This window comes from Pipra filicauda, unplaced genomic scaffold (genome assembly GCF_003945595.2).
Source record: "Pipra filicauda isolate LSUMZ 115617 unplaced genomic scaffold, ASM394559v2 scaffold116_size3395265_pilon, whole genome shotgun sequence".
Taxonomy (NCBI): Eukaryota; Metazoa; Chordata; class Aves; order Passeriformes; family Pipridae; genus Pipra; species Pipra filicauda.
Genome location: NW_024103618.1, coordinates 45,904 through 69,948, shown reverse-complemented (window position 1 = coordinate 69,948; position 24,045 = coordinate 45,904). Strand labels below are relative to the sequence as shown.

The 24,045-nt window shown below is 35.3% G+C and overlaps 1 protein-coding gene across 3 annotated transcripts in view; it reads left to right on the top strand.

Moving 5' to 3' along the window:
- Window positions 1–24,045, top strand: part of ATP8A1 (ATPase phospholipid transporting 8A1) — a 115,453-nt gene that overhangs the window by 77,849 nt on the left and 13,559 nt on the right. For all 3 annotated transcript variants that reach the window (XM_027722574.2, XM_027722576.2, XM_027722575.2), the window contains 6 exons: window positions 2,371–2,445; window positions 2,567–2,689; window positions 5,172–5,250; window positions 7,462–7,523; window positions 11,416–11,472; window positions 11,976–12,083. In XM_027722574.2, the coding sequence (XP_027578375.1) occupies window positions 2,371–2,445; window positions 2,567–2,689; window positions 5,172–5,250; window positions 7,462–7,523; window positions 11,416–11,472; window positions 11,976–12,083 (504 nt within the window). The remainder of the gene's footprint in view (window positions 1–2,370; window positions 2,446–2,566; window positions 2,690–5,171; window positions 5,251–7,461; window positions 7,524–11,415; window positions 11,473–11,975; window positions 12,084–24,045) is intronic.

Here is a 24,045-nt window from a genome sequence, read left to right as displayed (position 1 = left end):
ACCATTAATGTGCATTATTAAGCCTGTACAGAGCATCACACTCACCTAGGATAAGCCTATGCAGAGTCTCATACTTATTTTGAAGGGATTGTCATTACCTTATAATGATGGTTGGGATTGAGATTGATCTAGTCATTGAGAACTTCTTTGTGGATTGGTTTTGGTTTTATAATTACCATTACTGCATACCTCTTTAAAACTACTCATTTGAGAAGTTATGCAAATCACCCTTCAACATAAATGGGACAAAATTTTCCTGTTCCTACTTTTCATTCTGCCAATTAGTGATAACTAGTAATGACATAAAATAACTGGTTTGTAATAAATAAAAAAGTTTACATTTTTAAAAATAATAATAATTTTGAAGATCTGCATATGTCATTCATGTTTCATGTAGGGGAAAATTCAAATAAAAAAGTAAAATACCAAGACAAACAGAAGAAACAGACGCATGGAGTTCAGATTTAAAGTTCAGTCAGAGATCTTTAAAGGTGACTGTTAGTAGCAATTTAAGTGATACTATGTAAACACATTGATTATACTAAGTAATTAGATCTGTAATGGCTTCTTTTTGTTCCACAAACTTTGGTTGATGGGAGGGGTTTATTTTTTTTCTCCAAAGCTCTTTTCATCTCACTGCTGAGTTTACTCACTTTCTGCTGCTCATGTCCATAACTGGAATTCATCATTTGGTTCCTGACTTCCTTTGCCTGGCATATCAGAATGCCCGTGACCATACTGAGACCCATATCATGCATAACCCCAAATACGAGCAGGCTGTCTGTGTTTACTCACACTGCTCCTGAGCTGCAGAGTTCAGGTGCTGTTGTTCGGTATGTCATGTAATGTATGCAAACTGCACCAAGTTCAGTTTGAAACACAAAGAGCAGAAAGTGATTGTGCTCATGCCCAAGTTTTTTGCATCATATGGTCTGAAAACTTAGAAATACAAGGATTTTCCTTAAGGGCCATCTCATTTTAGGTGAGTTGGGAACCTAAATCTTTCCTTTTCGATGGAAATTTTATAGCCATTGAACTATAGAATGGTCTGAATTTTCACTACCCGTTCACTTATGCAGTCTAAAATACTTTTTAAGAACACCCATCACCTGCCTTTCTGTATAGGGGTGCTAGATTAGTAATTTAGGTTATTAGCGTAGGACCTATATCTTAAGAGAGAAGTGTTTGAGTCTGCTCCTACATTATCATGTTCAACATCCTAAAAACTTATTTTGTAGGTACAGTTGAACAAATAGCAATTTTGGCTGGATTTTACCTCTGATTTTTTGTGTTAATAGTTGTTGATTTTAGGGGGTTTTCCATCTCAAAGTAGTCATAAACATGTTCAGACATTCCACCATATGATTAAAAAAAGAATCTGAGTTTGGTCATAGAGTCCAGTCACCTGGAGGCCAGCCTAAGTACATACTGATAAACATACATATTGATTGTAGCAATGTGAACTGTAGGAAAGCAGCATTTAAAAATTCACTTGAAAAATGTGAGTCTTAAATTGAGTAGAGTGCTGTTTAGATGATTTTAACTTTTGTCACCTGAGAACTTATGTTTGTCCTAGACAATGTAGTTTCAGTGTAACTTGTTAATAAAGATTCATCAGACATGCTGCTTCTCCACTTTGTCATTGAACTAATACAAGCATGAAGAAGTAGGAGAAAGCAGATATGCTGTGTGCTATGCTGAAAAACATTAGAAAATATATTATTGTACCTTTCAAATTAAATTTGATTACTTTCAACCTTTTAGCAAAAAGTGATAAAAATTGTGCAGTAAAAGAAATACCCGACTGCCTCTCTAAAGTACCCTGTAGTTGACTTAGTGCTTGTTAACTAAATAGTTGTACTTGATTTAGTGCTCTGGTAAAGTCTGATCCTCTCATGACTAAAGAATATTGGTACAGTTTTTGGTTCCAAAGAGCAGCTTGCTCTATGACTTCTATTAGTTAAGAATTTTAAGTTAACAATGAGAAGAAGATGACTACTAATCTGTAGGCTCCCCCTCCATAACCTCATATTTCTCGGAATTTTAATTTCATTAAGAGTTAAGTCAGCTTAAATCACTCAAATACTTAAAGAACCTGACATTTCTTCTGAATGTCCCTCCTTTGAATGAACCTCCTTTGTTTTCATATTTACATGGAATTGGTCACATATCTGACTAGATTGCCTATTATCTGTTCTTGATTGCAATTTGGTTTTATTATTGATTTTTTTCATATGGATTTAAACCAAAACATTTTCAAGTGTGTTGTAAATGTGTTCTAAAGATATTCATTTTTGCAAAGCTGAGGAAAAATCTGTTTATCATACCTTGCAAGACATTTGAGTAATATACGGTTCTAATCTTTTTCAGATCTGGTTTGCATTTGTCAATGGCTTTTCTGGACAAATTCTTTTTGAAAGATGGTGTATAGGTCTTTACAATGTGGTAAGATGATTTGTGTGGTTTTTGTTATTTTTAACCATGAAAGTTTCTTAACTAAGCAATCTTTAAGTAACTCCTTGCCTCTGAAGTTTTCCAATTTTACTTTTTTTAATCTATCTACTAGATGTTTACAGCAATGCCTCCACTAACTCTTGGAATATTTGAGAGATCCTGCCGAAAGGAAAATATGCTGAAATATCCAGAGTTATACAAGACTTCCCAAAATGCACTGGACTTTAACACTAAGGTAGATATTTTAAAAAATCAAATTATGATAAAGCAAAAATGCATAGGAATTCAATATATTTATCCTTTTTGTTCTATGCTACTCATAATTAAAAATGGAGGGTATTTTTAATACTACTATTTCCACGTCTCCACTTGTCTGTGAATGGTGCAAATCATTTTTAGCAAGTATGGAAACGGACAACAAGCACTTTACTTTTTTCAGCCCCGATATTTTTTCTCTGCTGATAATAAAGCTGTCTTCTATAGGCAGAAGTGATTAGACCTCACTGTCGTTTGGCCGTATGTATTTGTACTGTTATATGGAAATGGATTACTGAAGCCTGTGGAGAAGTGTTGCTGAGGACAATAAGAACTGTCATTAGATTTGTAGAGGGAGGGACATGGTACTGTTCTTTGTCAATTTGGAGTTGTGATTTTATGGTTTAATTTTGAGTTTTGGGAAAAAAGTACTGGGAGTAAGAATGTGTCAGGGTGGATTAAAAGGAATCAGACTATTTTTGGTGGGAAATGGATGACATTCATCTTAGAGAGACTAGGACAAGAAGGAGTAAAAGAATGTAGGAATCTTTAATACATAAAATATACAAAATTTCCACAGCATTGTCCATAAATAATCTCTCATAAACTAAATTAAACTTGCTCCTGAACCTGTGTTTTCATGAGTATTTGATGTTTGTAAGAGCTCCTTCTGATTTTATTTTTTGTAAATATGATTATGGCATTTCAAGTAATGTCAAGTAATGTCATTTTATGTTGAACTTGGGGACATTTTCAATATGTCATTGAATTAACAATGTCTGGATGTGATGATCTGTAGTAGATATGCAGAGCTGATACAGCATGCTTAGTTTGCTTAGCTCTTATATCTATGCCACTTGTGCTGTATAACTGGAGTTACCCCAATATGTATAGAATTATTTGTCTAAACTATCTTTGTTCACTGAAGCAGATGAGATTCCTTTCCTTCTTCTTCACTGCATCCCTTTACCTGCAAACACAAACTTGAAAGTTGTAAGGAGACATGGGAACATAGTCTCTGGCGTCACTGTGAATGCTTTACAAATATGACACTTTTTGTGGTCCCATTAATACAGACACTTTTGTGTTGTGATAGTTTTAATAAACAGTGTTAGTCATGAGTTAGAACTTGGATTTTTCTGTTTTAAGATAAGTCTTTAATATTTCTGTTATTACACAGATGTGGTGTTGACTTCATTGGAAATTCTGTGGCTGTTCCCATACAACACTTGCTTTGAGTAAACGTCTACAAACTTGCCAGCTACAAAATTCCCACCTATATAAGTTGAATAGTTGGTGTTAAAGATTTTACTGCCTTGAATGTTGATGCAGATATTTGTTATGGTAAAAGGGATCAAAGGTTATGAGGTCATGACAGAGGTTAAAGGATTAGCATGTGACAAAAAGAAGTGGTCAGGAAAATGGAAAAGTAGAACTAATTTTTCTTGCACCCACCTGTGCTTTCTGTCAAATAAAAACTTCTGGCAATGACATAGCAAGGAGGAGAGACAAAGGTTAACGAGTAGCACAAGTTAAATTTGCAAAGTATTGCAGTGTCAATTGGATCATGCAACCTGGTGTAGTTGTATAATCTAACAAAAGACTTTGAGAGGTTGTGGAAAATGTGAGACAGGCAACTTAATTTCAATGATTTGAACACCTTAACGCTCAAAATAGACATCAGCTAGTTACAATAATGGCCATAGTAGTCAAAAGTGTTATTAGTGGAAAAAACATTATTGCTATACTGAAGGAAACGAGTTACATATTTTTTATTAAGTCATTTTATGTCACTATACAATATATTATGGAAAGCATCAATGGACTGTTTATCCTTAACCTTAATACAGTTCTTTGCAGAAGGCATCTTTTACAAATTAAAATCAATTTGAAAGTAAAATTTTGATTATTTAGCAAATACATGAAAGGAATTTTAATATGATAAAATTATGCTCTTCAAGAATTAAGCATGTAAGGAGATATTTACGGAAGATACTTTTATTTGTCCTTTTTTAATTCTTTTGTATGTGAGGATACGTAGGAAGGCATATGTAAAACAGGTTTTGGTTTTTGTACCATCTAAATTTATTCTTATGCAAAATGCAAATTATAAAAACTATAGTCCTTTTTAATTCCCTGCATAGAATGTAGCAATTGTTCCAGTTGTCTGGTTTAGTTTCATTTTTCTGAATATATTCCCATATGTTTATATTTTAATTTCCCTTCCGATTTGAAATTAAAAGGAGGAGATAATACACACTTTTTTCAAAGCATAAAAATAAACAAATGACCCATGAAGAGCTAAGAGGCAGAAGGTGCCTGTCAGTTATATTACTTCACAGTGGTGGCCTGACAGAAACACATTTTGTGAATCTAACACACAGCTAAAAAGAAAGGTCAGGGTTCACAGAGCTAGTTTATTGCAAATGGTTCTCATGGATTTTCTGTTTTCTCTTTCTTAGGTTTTCTGGGTTCATTGTTTAAATGGCCTCTTCCACTCATTCATTCTGTTTTGGTTTCCACTAAAAGCCCTCCAGCATGGTAAGTATTATGAAAAATAAAAATATAAATGTTAAAAAGTACAAAATAACTAAATATTATCTTTTTTATAAGGGAAACAGTTTAGTGTGGATAAATTTAAAGATACCATTTCTAGAACTAGACCAGATGTGTATTTCAAATGTTTTATTTAAAGTGTTTATAAGTAGGAGTAATATTATGTGTATATACATTTAACTATCTAAGTAGGGTTAATGCGAACTGAAACAAGATTGAGAAAAAGAGGTTGCTATTTAATCATGCTAATTTTTATATAGGCTACCATGTTAAACGCCTTTGAGGTCCTAAATCTCTACTGTCCCTTGTATTGTCTCTTACATTTTGTCAGCTTTTAGTGTTGTGTATACTTTTTCTCCTGTTACTTCAAGGGCATATTAATCTGCTAGTTTACACTTCCGTGAGTAGTACTGTGGCAGAGGAGCGGTGACACCTCATCTGCTCAGTCCTATCCATCTTCTAGTTCAGCTGTTGTATATGCTCCTGAGCTGCCAAAGGAAATGGGGTCGTTGAGAGGAAAGTGGTGTTAATTAAAAGAAACTTGAAGGTACTGCTTTCAGCGTATGGGAATGTTTCAGGCTGGGGGAGCTCTCATAGGGGTGCAGTTTTGTTTTGCTTACAATTTGTGGGGAGAAAAAAACAAGTGTGTACCTTGCAGCTCTTCTGAAAATTAGTCTGCTTGGTTTCAGTGATATAGCCATGCAGTCTGCCATGGCGTAGAGGGCAGAAATGTTCTCATGGACGTTTTGGAACTATTGAGACTAGATAGTGAGACTGTCACAGCTTTTTGTGCCTGAAAAGGCTAAGGGAAAAACTTCTTGCAGAGTATTTTACACTCAGGAGACTCCTAGTGGGTAAAGGGAGGTATGTGGTGGCTTGTTTTCTCTGAAAGGCCACTCATATCACAGTGAGGTTTAGACAGCCCAGGAGGAATGAGGTTCCAGAATGTCAGTGCATACTCTAAAACCATAATCTCAAATCGAAACCAAAATCCTTGTTCAAAGCTGTAGCCAATCCATGCGAGAGATTTATGCATTACATGATGGAGAAGTGTTTAATGAGTATATATAGTGATGCAGAATAGAGTTCATGTGTGAAAGTCAAAGCTGAGATTCTTGCACAAGCACTTGTGAGAGCAGTGTAGCACAGGCCTTCTCGGCCCACAAACCCTGGGCTGGAACTTACCTGCTGGCAAGGGACCTCTTCAAGTCTGAACAAATTGCCTTCTGCCTTCTCCTTTCATTCCTAGAGAAATTAAAGGTGAGTAAGGGAGCAGAATTGGGACCTGGGGAATTGTGTACGTGGTGAGGTGGTATAATCAGTACTTGGCTTGAGTCCAGCTGGTGCACGGAGTATTGTATGAAGGGGATATGAGTGCAGAATGAAGCTGATGTTAATTTAATCTGATGTCTGTGTGTGTAAAGAGGAAAGGGAAATAGTCCTATTAGTTTCTTAGGGAGGAGCTGATGAGTACCAGAGACAGGAACTTCTGAGAACAGGTCTCAGTTTCCACCTTCTCTTAGCAAAGAAGAGGTGCAGGAAGATCCTGAAACATGAAAGGAGGAATGGGAAGAATGAGGGATAGCTCAGATTTCTGCATAGAAGTGCTGAGTCCCAGCACTCTGGCTAATGGGCATAGACTTAACTGCCTGCCTGTTCTTCTGTCTTATCCTCATTATGCTCTTTACTGCTAGGTATATATTGTTAAGCAGTGGAGTGGATGTTTGAGCAGGTATTTATTAGAATGTTGAAAATCAAATCTTGAAGATCATTAAAATCTCCTGGATCCATTCTCTTGATCAAATTTTCCAGTTTAGTCTTTAGTCTTGCTTGTCCACCTGTTTCTTATCTGTAATGTAAAGATTTCAAACTGCATGTGTCGTAATAGAGTCTATCAAGAAATACGTTCTCAAAGAATAAGTATGGATTTATAAGAGTTGTTTGTCAGAATTTGCTCCATGGTACCTAACCATTGTACAGTACACAAAACTTACACTCCATGTATTGTCATGTGGATATGAAAAGCCTTGCAAGATATACAAGTCATAGATCTCTAGTGTTCAACACAATTTAAGGTAAAATATGCTGCTAGTACAGGTATAGAAAGTGGTACCATCTCTTTTGTACCAAAAATAATACATATAGTGCTGTTGTGGGTGTTTAAACATTTTTATTTTTATCGCTTTCCTTCTCCAGGTACCGTGTTTGGCAATGGTAAGACTTCAGATTACCTGCTCCTGGGGAACACTGTGTACACTGTAAGTCTATATTGGTGCTGGTCTTAACTCTTTAAAAGATGTAGGTTTATTATTATTATAATTATCTTCATAGAAGACTTGATTTAGTGTAGTGCCTTAAGAAGTCCCTTAAGAATAAGAAATGGCTCTTGAATGACTCTTTGAGAAGCTTTGAAATGCATTTGGCATTCTAATTCCAGTTTTTTAAATGAAGCAGTTTAATAAAGATGCAGAAGATACATCTGTCCTTTACTGGAAACTGTCTATTTTTTTAAATTATGGGAATTATAATTCTCTAATTAGCATGCTTAGTAATTTAAAGTAAGCTTCTGTGTTGGAGAAATCTCAGGTTATTGGCTATCAAACTGATTTATGGACTTGTGAAGATACAATTCTGTTCTCTCTCTCTTAATTTATGATGGGGCCTTAAAAGAGGCATAGAGCCACACAGAACAAAGGTTTGTGGGATGCTTTTCAGAGGCAATCAAACTGCCAGAATTATACCTGGCTCATACCTGACAGTAATCTTCTGATACTCTCATAGATACTAGTCATTATTGTTGGGTTTTTTTTCCTCTTAATCTTTTATCTCCTAGGATAAATTAATAAAGTTAAATATCTGTTTTTTACTTACTAGATACAAGTGTTACCCAAGAGATGAAGGTTTTCCAAGATCTCTCTTAGGAGCAAAATTAGATTCAGGCTTACTCTCTGTTCTTCAGTGTTAAAAGTTTAATTAATTTTTCAAGTTCCTGCTGTTGGCAGGTACAAAAAAGAAATTAATTCTTCCATCAAAGTAAGTGTACTGTAATATAAATTCACATCAATATCAATTTCCTTAGGGAATAGGGAAACATCATACCTGAAATAAAAGTATTCTAGACACATCGTAGTCCTTTGAGAATGTTGCCACTGTTGATATCTCCTATGTTTCTTTTGCCAGTCAGTACATGGCCTTCAAACTGGTTCTTTCAGGCACATAGAAAAATTGTTCACACATTCTCTTAAAAGTTTATTTGCTCTACAATTCCCTTTCCGTGTTCCAAAAGGCAAGCACAGCTTGTTTTGTCAGCAGTAGTTGCGTATGATCATGCTATTAATCATATGATGCACTGGTTTCCATTAGGGGTGGATGGAATATCCTGGGTAAGTGTTTTCTATGCAAGTCTTAATAAAATTAAGATGTAAGGTCACAGTCATTGTCATAGCTCAGTCCTGACAGGAGTAGTTCAACTGGCACAGGTCTATTTGTATTATGATCTCGTAACACCAGGCAGTGTTTACAGCACAGTCATTTATCTGAATGTCACTGCTTTCCTTGACATTGATAAATAGTTGATAAAAGTATCTACCAGAACTACCTGTTTTTTTAAGTGAAACAAGTTCTTCTTGGGGAGAGTTCACTGCTCTGGATTCTTGCCCTATCTACAAATGAACAGTTGTTTACTGTTATTAGAAGTTGCAACTTTGCTCAGTTCAGCGGAAGTTTAGTTTGTATGTATGTATACATGAGTTACATAACTTCACCTGCCCTATCACCTGTAGTAAGTTTCTGGGAGCATCTCCCTTTCTTTAATTGCTTTGCTTTACAAGTATCCCTTGTATTAGCCATCATTTTGTAGAGTTATCCCTGTACACTTGTTAAACCCAATTAGTCAACATATGGCTGCAGTCACAGCTGTAGCTCATTCCTGAATCCATCTCAGAACTACATCTTACCTGGGCACTCTGCTTTGGGCTTTTTTCCAAAACTAAGCTTGGCTCCAGGATAAAACAAGTTGCATTTGCTGTCCTAAGAGTTTACTGAGATCCTATGGAACTGAGTGTTCAAAAACTATTGCTGTGAATGTTGTCACCCAACAGTTAATGGATGTCTTGAAATCTTAAAGTACTGCAGCACATGTGAGTATCATCTGTGGCATCAGCTGATTCACAAACACTGAAGACTGCCCTTTCAGATTTGTAGCAACATTTTCCAGTGCCTTCAGAAATTACTTAATTTCTGATATTTTGAATATGGCTTACTGTTTGTCAAGCTGAATCCATAATCACTAAAACAGAGGTCACAATGCAGTTAATCTGTCACCTTCTGCAACTGTGTGTCAACTAGGAGAGCTAAAACTTCACCATCTTGAGAGGTTAACTTCTTGCTACTAACCTGCAGAGTGGCCAAGAATTTCCCAAGAAAACTCTACTTTTCTTCACTTCAGATTAAAAGTCTGGGGATCAATGAAGTTGTAATGGATGTATTCCTGCTCTTGCACAGGAATTCAAGAAGGTCTGAAGCATACGTGAAGTGTGAAGTGTATGTGCAGTGACAGTTGTCAGTCAGGCATTGTCTTGAAATATCAAAATCATAAGGCTAAGGTACTTCTCATTGTTCGTACTGCTTTTCATGTATGAAGGTTTAAGAGGTCTACGTTCATCAGTTCTGCAAAAATCAGTAAGAAAGGGATTCAGAAATTAATATGGTTTCGTTTCTTTTGATCCAGAAAGTCAGGAATATGGACTCATTCATATCATGTCCTGGAATTATTTCATCAGACATAAATTTCAAATATGAAAATTTTTGTACCACCATTTTTGAGAGGTCTTTTTTGAAAAAACTCAGTCTTTATGCAGAATACTCGTTTGATTTCTCGTTTCCTGGGTAGGATTCAGTGACCTATTGTTAGTTTGGATCAAGGCAGGAGGAAGCAATAAAACCCGTGTTCTTGAGGGAGTCGCTGTGCATAGTTAGTGATTTTGTTAGGGGTATCAGTTAAGATCCCTTCAGAGATCAGTCAAAGAGTACATATTCACACAGTGTATACTTCTTTTTATAGAGACCTGCAGTGTTTGTTTCATGTATACATTTTGTCTGTGCAATGGGAATTCTTGATCTCATCCTAAAGAAGGATGTTTTCTTTTCTTACAGCTGACTCAAGCAGCAAGCAAGTGTACCAGATGAGTTTGTTTAGGTTTATTTTTTTCCATAATTCATTTTTTTTCACTCATCCTCATATAGCACCAGAACTGGATAGACTAAGCTAATTATAACACTCGCCCTTAATTTTCTTCTAATCAGATTTCATACATGTTCTAGGTAATGGAATTGTGGTGCTATGAGTTTTTTTTTTTTGTCCTTAATAACACAGCAGTAGTTGAAATATTTTCAGAAATAAAAGAACAAACTTACAGGGCAGAGTATTCTGGCAGATTTTGTATCCTTCTGTGCACAAGACATAGTGAAAGGTTTGTCATACATATTTAACTAGTTATTTTCAGCTTCTGATTGAAGTACATTTCTTCTGGATTTCTGAGGCTGCTTGAAGTTCAACCACAAACAAACCCGCTGACATCAGTGCTGCCAACTCAGCCAACAGACTAGATTTTAAACTATAGCTGTTATGTTTGAAGCTCTGTCTTTGTGACTTGGTTTTTCAGCCACATGTCTGAAGACTGCACATGAAGCCAAACTTGTGATACACATTCACAAGTGAGTTACAAAATGTAGTAACTATTTCTTGGCTAAACAGAAAACTTATTGGAGTGAATTTCAAAAAAAGTAGATAAACAATTTTCCTGGATCAGGTAGTCTTTGCTATGGGATTATAAACTGTTTTCTACTGCTCATCTGTAAATTAAAATGGAGCATGTTCTACAGGACAATAACGTGATGTTTTCAGAGACTGTTCCATAAAAAGCGTAAAGAAAAGAGTAAAAATGGGAGGGAATAATGAAAATTACATAACAGACTTATTCAATATGTTATTTGTATGCAGAACATAGATACTGGAGTGTATCTTTAAATCTTCTAGTGGCAATTTACTCTTTCTTCTGTTTTCCTGGCAGTTTAACCAAACAAATAAATTCTGTATGTTAAGATTCCCATGTTAATTAAGAATATTCTCTCTGTCTTTCTCTCTTTAAGTTTGTGGTTCTGACTGTGTGTTTGAAAGCTGGATTAGAGACTTCATATTGGACTTTGGTAAGAAAATGTCTTTACCATATTCTCAAATATTTTGTAAAATGTGATGGATGAATAATTGTATTGTTTTCTTTGTATTGATTACATTATGCCCTTTAGCAGTTTGTCAGCCCTCCCCAAAGCAGCAAACTAAACTGTGGTTCCTGTGTGAAAGGACAGAATATCCACATACAAAAAATAATGCTTCATATTGAAAATTAGGACACTGGGATAAGCTTAATGTAATTCTTAAACTAGAAAAATCAAAGTACTCTGAACTTATTGTAACTGAATTAAAATTGGCTTAAAATACAGTAATATTGCTGCTGATAGTATCATTTTCCTTTAAGAAATAGCTAACTGAAGTAGTAGAGTTAAATTAATAAAAGGCATGGAAATTTCATCCAATGTATCAAAATCATATTGCAAATACTAAGTAGCAAAGATTATAAATTTTTTTTTTGTGTTACAATGTATCTATGATGATTGTTCTTGTTTGTTTGTTGTTGTTGTTGTTTTAACAGTTCAGCCATATAGCTATCTGGGGAAGCATAGCACTTTGGGTAGTGTTTTTTGGAATCTACTCTTCTTTGTGGCCAGTCATTCCTATGGCACCTGATATGTCAGGAGAGGTAAAAGTATATTTTAACTAATATCTAAATGTGTGAAAAAATTATTGTTTTAGTCTTTAGTACTGGCCTAATGTTTTCTGTATCCTTCTGCTAACTAGAGATGCATATGTCATTCCACCTTTTATACCTTCAATATGGTAGCAGTGTTTATTTAAAATATAATGGATTTTTACTCTTGTGAAAATGGAGCTCAGCTAACAAGCTGTGAGTATGTGGTTTAATGAGGAAAAATAGACAGGTAAGCTCTTTTGCAGTTCTTGGGTAAGCTTTAATTTTCTAAAGAAAAGTCTTACCAAATCCAGAACACGGAATTACAGTGCTTATTTGTCTGAAGCATTTTTTTTTTATGATGAGGTGGCACAAGCAGTTCCCTATTCTATATTCCTATATTCTTCTAATATAGTTCCTATATTCTTCTAATTGCTCTCAAAGCATATCAACTAAATCAAGCCTTAGACCAGTAAAAGAGTGAGTGCCTTTAACTCCAGCACCACTGTGATATAATTCAGCGATTTAAAAATTCATGCAGGATGTGGGAAATGTAGGTGTATCTCTCCCTTAATTGAAGGTAATTAAGACCCACAAATCCAACCTCCTGTATAAGCAATTACAGGAAAAAGTAGTATGTAGAACATTTCTGTAACTACTACATTTTAATGGAAAGCACTTAAATACTTGGATACTTAAGAAAAATAATTTGAAATTATACAATTTCTTTTTGTTTTTCCTCGTCTATTATAATCTCTTACCTATTTATATATGTAGATTTTGTGCATTACCACATCACCTCCCCTACTCAAAATCGATTCTGTACATTATTCTAAATTAAAGTGATTGAGGGTATCATACTTCAGCATTTCATATACACTGTATTTTGTAGAAATAACAGAATGGGTTTGGAATTTGGTGGGTTTAGAGATTTTGTAAAAACTTTATGATGTTTTAAGACAGCAGAACTTCCATGGTGATAAGCACACCACGCTCATTCTGTTTTACAGCAGGGCAGAAGGGCATGTTGTACTTGGTATGGCATAAGGATGGCTACTTCACTGTTGAAATAACAATACTTTACTAATTACATGTTCAAACTACAACGTTATTGTGAGAAAAAATGTTTTTGAAGGGTCTGTAATTCCTATGAACTTGGGAAAACAGTTCTTCATAAAGAGATGTAGCCATCAACAAAAGTAACACTCTTGGGGTTTGAGTTCAACATTGTGCAAAAGTAGTCTGAGTTATGAACCTAAAATCATTTTTTGTTGTGATAAAACTTAATCTATACTTGAAATGGGTAGTCTTATTTTTTAGTGTGTTTGCTTATGCATGTATGTGTATATATAGTGACTTTCAATGTGTGTACATGCATGAAGTTGTTTGAAGGGGAGTGTTGTTGGCTGAGGTTGGTTTTGTTTTCTTTCTAAGAATATAGTTAGATGTCTGTAACATCAGAAAAAGGTCTCCTAAACATATTATAGAAGCTTATGTTAGAAGTTCTGGTCTAGCTTTTTTTGCTGCACTCTGTGTGGCTAAAAGTCCTGTTGATGCATACTGCAGCACAGATTGGAAGCAGGATTTTTGTATGCTCTCCTGGAACCCCCCTTACTGACTGGGTGGCCTCTGACAGGGCAGAATTTATTGAGTTTCTCTGAAGCAAGTCCAGGCCTTCTGTAAATATTCAAACTAAAAGATTCACAAATTTAACTGTGGAAAAGTTTGTGGTGTGACAGAAACAAATCCATATAGGCAAGTGTGCATGTACGGCTTGTCTAATTTCTTTGAATGTGTGAATCAGACTTGAAAAATTCATCCAAGTACATTTGGCTAAAGTTAATTGAGTGTGTCAAAAGTTGACCTCTACTTCTTAGCTTTTAGTCCATTTTGTCTTGGTCGGATCTGATAAATTAAGCTGAAGGGGATCTTCAAGGGTTTTTTTTCCCCAGATGTGTTCATTAAAAATGCCCCCTTTTAATAAACTTCAGATTTATAAGGAGAGATAGATATATATATGAATATAGTTATATAACTGTAGAAAGTCCTTAGAAAGTTTAAATGTATTCCCTTTCAGCTCCTTTGAGCTGGTAACAACAATTCCATCTTAGTAGGTTTATAGTCTTTCCAATCAGTATTCTTGGCATAATACTCATCTAACCATTCAGTCCCAGCTAGATGGTATGTCTCCTATAAACATCTTTTTCATGGCTTCTTTGAAATAGAAAAAACCTAATTAAACACTCTTATAAGAATTCAGTCTAAAGTCTTCATATTAATGTAATGAAAATAATAAGATTCTTGCTGCTTATTCCTGGTTCAGTTCCAAGAAAGTAAAATTCTAATGCTATTGAAAGGGAGAGAAAAAGCATATGGAGGTGATGGAAAACTCATTCACTGGATGCAGAGGAATGTTTTCATCTAAATATTTTTAAACCCTTTCTTTTTTTAGCCATTCCTATAAAATACTAATTCAGCTCTGATAAATGTCTTTAAATGGAGAATACTACAAGGTAATGTCCCAAGAAAAAAATAGAGTTGTAATAGAAGAAAAGTCAGTTCATGCTGCGAAAACACTGTTATGTTTGAGCACTGAAGTTAGCAGCCCAGAGTTAAAGCATAAGAATCAATGGTTTGGGTTCATCTTTTAATATCAAAGCATCACCCAATCACTTATTGAACAAAGAAGTATGTCACATATTTTTGCAAGTTTTTCTGACTTTTTACACTAATTTTGTTTCCATCATTTTGTGCATCATTCCAGTTGTACAAAAGGTCATTAAAGTTGTCTTTTACATACGTGTTGCTGTATGTTAGTAGTACAGAAGGAAAGATTGTAGAATGCTGTGCTCTAAAACAAAAGACAGTGAAATGAAAAATTATGACAGTGCCAGCATTTTTTTCCATTGTCTAGGCCACTGCCCCCCTTTCCCTGGCACGTTCCTAATAGTATAAGAAAGTGTGTTTTTCTTTCTCTCTCTTTTGCTCTGAATTTTCCCAAAACAAAAACAAAAAAGGACCCCCTTGATCCAAAATACCCTGTTGATCTGGACTGCTAAGGCATCAAGACCTTTGTCTTCTGGTCATTCAAGATTGCTAGTCCCACACTGGACCAAGTCATCCAACTGTACACTACTATTTCTCACAGTGTGGGAACTAGATGGTTCTCCATGGTACAGTAATCCTAAGACCTATAAATAGTGGAAACTAGGTTGCCAAATAGAAGAGTTGAAAGTTGGCTTCTGACTCATATAAGTGAGGTGTCCTGGCACAAGTGTTCTCCTGATACAAATAACTGGTAGTTCTATAGCTGATTTTCTGTTAGAGATTGATAATCTGGGTTATAGCAGCTGAAACATGTTTCTGTATTAAAATTCTGAAACCAATTACATCTTGTCAACCTTAAAGCAGTTTCTATTCCAGTTGTGGGGGTTTTTTTCTTAAAAAAAGAGAATTGTCCCAGGCGAAGAAAACTTCATTCATTTTCCCTGATTGATGATGTTCAGATGAAAACTGTCAGTTCACCGTTGTCTTTCAGCAGACACAGTCTAGAAGGAAAAATGGATGAAAACTATGAGAGAAGCAACAGCTTTATGAAGCAGAAGAAAATGGAAAAATAGGCTGTAAAATTGAAGAAGGTTATGTGATAAAAAGGGGTGATAACCTAAGTAATTATGTAGTATCTGTGGCTAGATCAAGTGCTGTAGCAGATGAACTTCGAGTCTTTTAGTAGTCTGAAATAAGACCTAAATATTTTATCATTAATTAAGCTGAACTGATTATTTACTTTCATATTATTTTGTTTGAACTTTAGACTCATGTATTTAAAAATTACTCTTTTAGAGTGTATTTGAAGAATTAAGGACTATAATCTTCTAGTCTTAGATCCTAAAAGACTAGGAATTCAAGTTTTATCTACTTATAGTAAAGTGTTAAAAATACCTTTTCTACAAGGAGAATTTTGGTAGTAGTAGCAAAACATTATTTCTGTTGGGGGGAACAGGGATGCACAGTGTATGAGAAAGAAATACAGAAAATGTTTCAAAAGTTTTCATTGACTTTATAATAACTTTTCAGCCTCTGTAACACAGTCTTTGTTACATTACAATCTGCATTACATTTGCAGTAATGTTTGTTCACTCATTTTTTATCTGTCTAGTGTACTTGTACTGTGTAGTATGGAAGCATGTAAACAACCATCTTTACAGGTTATTTTTTCAATATTTTATCTCTAAAGATTGTGTTTTTAAATATAGATGCACAAGAAAGAAAGGGGGAAAAACCCCAATATTCTTTGTAGATGTTTTGTGGCTAGATTTAACACCATTTGTTTTGACCCCTTAAATTAAAAAGATGCGTTTAATTTCAAAAAATGACATTAAACAAATAGATAACTGAAATATACTTTCAATATTTTTAACAATTTATAGTATTTTCTCAGTTTTAACCAGATGTAGTTTGCATAAATTTTTAAAAGTAAGTGCCAAGTCTCCTCATATTTGATGAGTTATTTGCTTTGTAGGTGTAAATTTTTTCTTTGAAACTCTTCAATACACAGAAAACTGTTCTATGGTGGTGAACAAAATGCATTTTTAATCTGTGATTCAGTGAATCACAGATTCACTGTGATGAGAAGTATGGGCTTCTCATCACAGAAGAATTATGAGAAGTTTCCTTTTGTCCATGTTTTGTCATATTGTGCATTATGCATGCACAAATACATGATGCTGTGATTAAATTGTTGTGCTTTTATATCTGTGTAGTCCTTTAGTCCTTTTGCAATAATTGCATAAACTAATGAAGTTTCTGTAACTTACATTATCTATTAAGAGCAGCATCTATTTATGTGTCAGTAGGCTGTAAAGCTGCTAGAATCTTACAGTAATGCTTCTATTCTTGCAGTTAAAAGGGCTGCTTTTAATGCCACTTAAAAAAAAGCAGACTGATTTTTAAAATTGTGAAGGGTGTGGTTATCTCTTTTCTTGAAAAAATATGGTTGTTGTCTGAGTTGAAAACATGTAATTGAGAAGGGGTGAAAAACAAACCAACTTGTTTCACACTAGTAAAGCCCCTTGTTACTGTTATGTGTTCTGAATTGTTAGGCTTCTTTTTATGCACCTATCTGATTAATAATTTTCTTAGGATTATAATACTTACTTGAATAAGAAATATGGCATTGAGATTAAAATCAAAAGTTCAGTATCTGCAACTTTTTAATTTATTGTAGTACTGTAGATAATGCACTGAAAAGTTCTCCAGAGCACCATCTGTTTCTGCTCTGTCTGACCCAGGGGATCTTTAAAACTACTGACGGAAATTGAATTTAAGGAGCAAGCATGTATTTTACAGAATTTTAGATCATTTGATTCAGGTTTGCAGAATCCTTGTGAAAAACAATAATATTCCCTGTTGGATGATTTAGCTGCACCATGTAGGAAAGATGTATTAGAATATACTATATTAACAGTATTAGTTTCTTAAATACTGCTTCTCTCTATATTATACCAGGTATCCTGCTTATATGGAATTGTGCTTATTAAAATAATAGGTGTGCATCCTTTAATCCCTTTACTGCATTTTCTTTTACACAAAAATACCAAATGACTTCTTTAAAAATTTCGTTGTCCAGATACTTCAGTCTCTAATGAACAGGTCTTCTCTAGTGAGATGTTTGTCTAAAGTCTGATCCAAAATGGGGAATTTGTTCTAGTCTAATGGAGAGCAAAGCCACTATTCAGGCTAGTATACAATCATAGAACGGTTGAGGCTGGAACAGATCTCTGAAGGTCATCTGGTCTAATGCTCCCAACGCTACACCAAGTTGGCCTGGACCATGTCCAGACAGCTTTTGAATATTGCCAAGGATGGAGATTCTACATTTCTGGACAACCTGCGTCACTGTTAAGTCACCCTCAAAGTAAGAAAGTTTGTCTTGATGTTCAGATATGTGTTTCAGTTTGTACTCATTGCCTCTTGTGCTGTGACAGGACATCACTGGAAATAGCCTGGTTGTGTCTTCCTTGCACCCTCCATTCAAGAATCTTTCTCCATTGATAAGGTCCCCCTCAGCCTTCTCTGGGCTGTAGTCCCAAATATCTCAGGCTATCTCTTGTATGAGAGATGCTCCAGGCCCTTCATCATCTTTCTGGCCCTTCACGGGACTGTCTCCAGCATGTCCATGTTTCTTGTACTGAGGAGCCCAGAATTGGACACTTCTCTAGGTGTGACCCCATCAGTACTGAGCAGAAGGGACCTGCCTTGATGTCTGCTGGCAGTACTTTGTGTAATGAACCCAAAGATACCATGCACCTTCTTTGTCACGAGGGCTCATTGCTGGCTCATATGCAACTTGGTGTCCATCAGGACCAAGTCCTTTTCTGCCAAGCTGCATTCCAGCTGGGTAGCCCTCAACATATACGGGTACCTGAGCTTCTTCCTCCCAGTGTGCAGGACTTAGCATTTCTCCTTGTTCAACTGCATTGAGCCCATTTTTCCAACCTGCTGAGGTTTCTCTTAATGGCAGCAGTGCATCTCATGCACCCTCTAGTGCATCTGCCACTCCTCCCTCCTTTTTGTGTCATTAGCAAACTTCCTGAGGGTACACTTTACCTCTCATCCAGATCTTTAATGAAGATGTTAAATGGAAGTGGACCCAGTATTGACCCCTGGGATACGCTTTTAATTACTCGCCTCCAGCTACACTGCCACTGGTCACCACACTCTGGCCATTCAGCTTGTTTTCAGTGTACCTCACTGTCTCTTCATCCAGCCCATACATCAACAGCTTCTCTAGGAGGATCTTACAGCTTTTGTGCCACCAGCTGCAAAAGGTGCTGTTAATGGGTACTTGTCTCTTGCATTTTTAAAAACAGATGAGTGTTATTTTAATAACTTCTGCAGAATACAGCGTAATAAATACATAAATTTAAATGATTGTATTTTTAAGAAAATTGCTATGGTGCTTTTCCTCAGTGTTAGCAGGGGGACTATAAATAACACTCCTAAAATTTGAAAAGTAATGATTCTCTGAGTTCTTCAACACAGGAGAATTACTGACAGGGAACCTGACGGATAACTAAGTTGGTAATCTCTATTTCTAAAAATTGTCTTGTGTTCTATATGGTAAACAAATACCAAAGACTTTGAATTCTCACTTCATTATCACAAAACTTCTGGAAACTAATCATTCTTCAATGGCTAATACCTGGGGTAGCTATGTGGAGTTAGCCAGTAATTTTTTTTTTTCCCCTGTTGCACTGCTTGTTACCAGTCTGGGTTAAAATATTATCCAGAATTCTGTGTCTTCATTTCAGGGGGAGTAATTGTTGCACTAAATTTTCAGCAAGGGACTATTGCTTATTTACAGAGCATGTTTGAAGTACAGTTTTCAAGAACATTGAAATAATTCAACAGCAAAAGCCTAAGGTCTTCTTTCATAGTCAAAAATATTTCTCAAGCCCATTCTCAGCAAAAGGCCCCTATGGCATTATCCTATATATTTAGCACATTTTCATCTCCCTTTCAAGTTTTTTCCCAGCTTGTCTTGTACAGACCTGTGAGTCTTTACAAAACAACAATCAGTAATCTGTATATGTGTTCCCCTGTATACTTATGTGAACCTCTTGTTTAGTGAAATGTTTCAGTGTACATTTGTGGAGAATATTATTACTTCATAAAAATTCAGTGATTTATTGTTGTTTTTTAAGTGAATGATAACACATATCCATTTTAGTCATCTAGCCTCACCTGAGAGCCTAAAATTATGTTACCATTCTGATACTGGCATTTTTTTGCTATTTAATTATTTGTATTTAAAGTTCACTTTTAGTCTTTCACTTCAGGAATCCAATACATTTGTATAAGGGATTTTTCTTTTTCCATTTGATTCCCAATAGGTAGTTTCCATTTTAAGTCCTCAAACCTTCATGGTTTAATTGTACTTGGTCTAGTAGTAGATATTTGTTAGCCAGTCTACTGTTCCCAAATACACTTCAAAGATCCTTTTCCATATTCATCAGTTACATTCTCATTCTCTGAGAGGACAGGTACAGCAGAAACAGCAGAGCTGATCTTTGAACTACCAAATTTACCTTTTGGCTTACAATAGTCTGTCTCGATAGTATTACCGTTCTACCATTCTTCTTTTTTATGGGTTAGTCTTTTCCTAGTATCATAATTCTTTCCATCAGCATATTATTGCCAATCACCTTTATAAACAAAAGTTATGGGGTGGGGTTTTTTGGTTCAAAATGTTATTAATGGAATCGAGCACAAATCCCTGGTGTAGTTATGCATACAACTCTACTTAAACGATATTTAACTGCCATCTTTCTCCATATAAGCTTTCTCTTCTGATGAGGAATGGCTTCTGTTCTTTACAAATTCTAGTGAAATTCAGTGTTTTCTGTACTCTTTCCTGTTACACCTATTACAGTGCAGACATCAACCAGCATAGTAACAAACTCTGTAGAACTACCAATACTCACCTTCTCACTGAGGCTTTGCATCTCCTTTGCCAGATACTCTTTCTTGTCATCTTTGAATCAACTCAAATAGGTTTTCCTGTGAGTCTTCTTTGACGCAAAAGAGGACAATCTAGCTTTTTCATTGCAAGCATGATTAAAAGTGTGATAAATATCAACTTGCCAGCACTTTCTAGCTTATGTAATTTCACATCCAGATGGCTAATTCTCTCTAATTTTCTAAAGGTTATTTTTCATATCTGTTAGTTCAAGCTGTAGTGCAACCTTGTGAGCCAAACTTCTGCCAACGGAACCTTCTTCCATTCCTAATTCTGAGGGAAGCTTTCCTGTTTATGTGTCATTCTCCTCTTCAGCTTTTTTTAGGAGATTTCCAGGTATTAAGATTTATTGCGAAGCGCTTTTTTCTTTACTTTTTGCTTGCTTTTTATTTTGAAAGCATTTCCATCACTGTATCTGTCTAAAGTCAATGGAGATAGCAACTGATAATTTGTTTCTGGCACCATGCTTTATTGTTGGTCTGTTTGGTGGGGTTTTTTTCCCAAATATGAAACATCTTTTGAGGTAACTTAGACTTTCATAAAATGCAGGGGAAGGCATTAAATACCTACGAACTTAATTCACAAAATGAAAATGTGCAGCCACTCTAAGCTACTCACAAGAACACATAATAAGGTGCAGTCTTGCATTTCATATCTTTCTGGGCTCAAATGTGCTAATCTGATGATTCATAAACCTTAACTACCTCCCACAGTTAGATCTTTATCACCTGTGTTTTTTAAAATATCAATCTATCTATCAGTTAAATACTAAAACATTCACCTCAAATGAATGTTTTCCAAAAGCCAGATTTCAATTTCCCTTGACTCTGCAACTTTTAGAGTAATGCGTTCTGCTGAAATGGTGATTGAACAGAGAATTGTGTGTCTGCTGTTCGACTTCGTATGGAGTAATCATAATTTACTGGATCAGGAGAGAAAATGTGCTGGCTTTTGCTCAACCTGAGTGATTAAGGTCCTCTCTAGGAAAAGACAAGATGTGTATTCCAGTGAATACTTGGAATATTAAAATATTAATGAAAAAAAGTGACGGAACTAAGGACACATCTGTAGAAGAGAGACCTTAGTCTACAAGTACTTCTTGAAGCTTTAGGATTTATAGTACATGTCTGTGTTTGTGAGCTTTTATATATGTTTATTATTTACTACATTATTTATTATTTCTGTTTATATAATTAAGACAATCATCTAATCATCATTCTGTGGGATACAGCCCACTCTTCATACCTGCCTGCAGAGTGGAAATTGGTGATCTTGCAATGGACTATTTATATCCACAGCTGAAGAAAATGAGAGGAGATAAGGAAAAAGCAAAGGCATGTTCCTTACTCTGTCCTTAGTCATTTTTCTTGTTCACAGGAGATTTGTTAAAGTAAGAATTTATAGATTCTGCCTACAAATATCTGCAGTTATTTGCTTCCTCACTATCTGATGCTCCCTTTGCTTCAGTACCTCTTACTATATGTTGCATACCGGTGACACTTTGTATTTGCAGAAAATTGAGAGATTCCCTTTTTAATATACCTGATAACCAGAGTTCCTAATAGGGAGGAACTTAATTCTTTGAAATTCTGAGGAACATAGTTCTTAGTTAATAGGAACTAAGATATGTTTTTTAAACTCTAAAGAGCAAAGAAAGACTAGAGGCAATACAAGAACTCACTTTTAAGAACTTCACTGCACTGGCAGTTAATGCAGATCTCTTTTAATGTTACAACAATAAGTACTTTGGTATATATGAAGGCAAACACATGAAGATAACTAAAACTAATGAAGTTATTTCTGTAGGTTGAGAAGGGAAACTTTTATTGGTTTGATGGTGTTGAGGAGGTATTATTTTAATAGCTCTGTAGTTTTTAGGAAGAAAATATGTACCTAGATGATACCTGAAATCAATAAACTGAAAAGGGTAAGCTTTTCTGCAGCAAGAATTTTACCAGTTTCATCTTTCTCTCCTTATTTTTAGAAGGCTTTTAAAAATCTGAGCCAGCAGTTTTGGCAGATCATTTCATAATTAAGAAAAAAGGAATGCTCTCTGTTCATTCCGACACGTAATTTCCTAATAGTACATCTTCATCAGTGCATTAAAAATGTTTTGCAGCCAGGATCTCTAATCTGCCACTAAGCCGCAAAAAGGAGTATTTCTCAGCCCTTTTTCTTTTTTAAAAAATAAAAGCTTATATAAAAATCTGTATATTACACTTAATAAACAATGTTAATTTATTTTAGAAAATCATAATACTCAGTATGAGCTACACATAGAACAAATTATTTATTCCCCCAGCAGGATTTGTAAGTCCTACAATAAATTGGGCTTCCCAGCTCTCATTTTGGATTACTTCTGAATTCCCCTGGGAGCCACTTTTGTGGCAGATTCCGTTTGGTTTCACAAGGCCTAAAGGGAGAAGACTTGGCATAGACCAGAAATCTCTCACATTAGGAACAATTTGTAAACCACAAACAGAGGCAGCCAGAGTCCGTCCCCAGAACAGGCTGCTCCTGTTAGTGCCATTGTCTGAAAAGGGTTGGTTTGCCATTTCCCAGATGACCTGCCTATGTGTAGAGAGATGTGAAAAGTTAGAGACAAAAATGTTTTCTACAGAATGAGGGGGGAGCTTTCTTGTACAGAAAGGAAGGAAATACCTCTGTGGGATTTTATTTTTTCCCCTCTTCGTCCAAAAAATACAAAGAGGCCCTCTGTCTTTAATGCGAATGTCGGCTTTAAATCTTTTAGGTTTGGATTAACTCTGTAAAAGAAAAAAATCTGACAGGCTTTCAAATATGACGCAGAAAAACTTTTTTTTTTTTACCTCAATTCATGTTGTTCATTTGTAAAGCCAAAGGCTGGATGGACTGAATAGCAGGCGCCAGTTGTTCCTTCATTCATAGTTAGCATTACAATGGTCAGAATTAACATCCTAAGACCTACATTATCACTTTTGCTGTTTCACCACCAAACATTTAATACGGGGTGGCTAAACGCAAGGACAGCTCTTTGCTACATTCTTATAAATTAAAAATCGTTATTAATAATAGGAAGGAAGAGTTGTAATTACTTCGAGTTTTATTTTTATGCTTTTTTTTCTTGTTTTTAAGGGAGATGTCTAATTGCGACTTAATTATAAAATGTCTTGCAAAAATGTATTTGTGACAGACATTTCCTATTACCTTCTATTTTAGAAAATGAGTATTTCATGAAGTATGTCAAAGTCATGTTTTGCTTATAAAGTGACTGTGCTAATACATTTTCTCCACTAGTATATTTTCTCCACTTCCCAATACAAATCTTTTTTTCTCCACTGAAAATGTGAATTATTTTATTTTGAACCTGCCACTGCTCAGTGTTTACACCTTACCTGTTGGCAGAAATAATTACTAGAATCTCAGGGCAATATCTGTGCCGTTTTGACATAGCCGTTGAAAAGTTTACCAAAT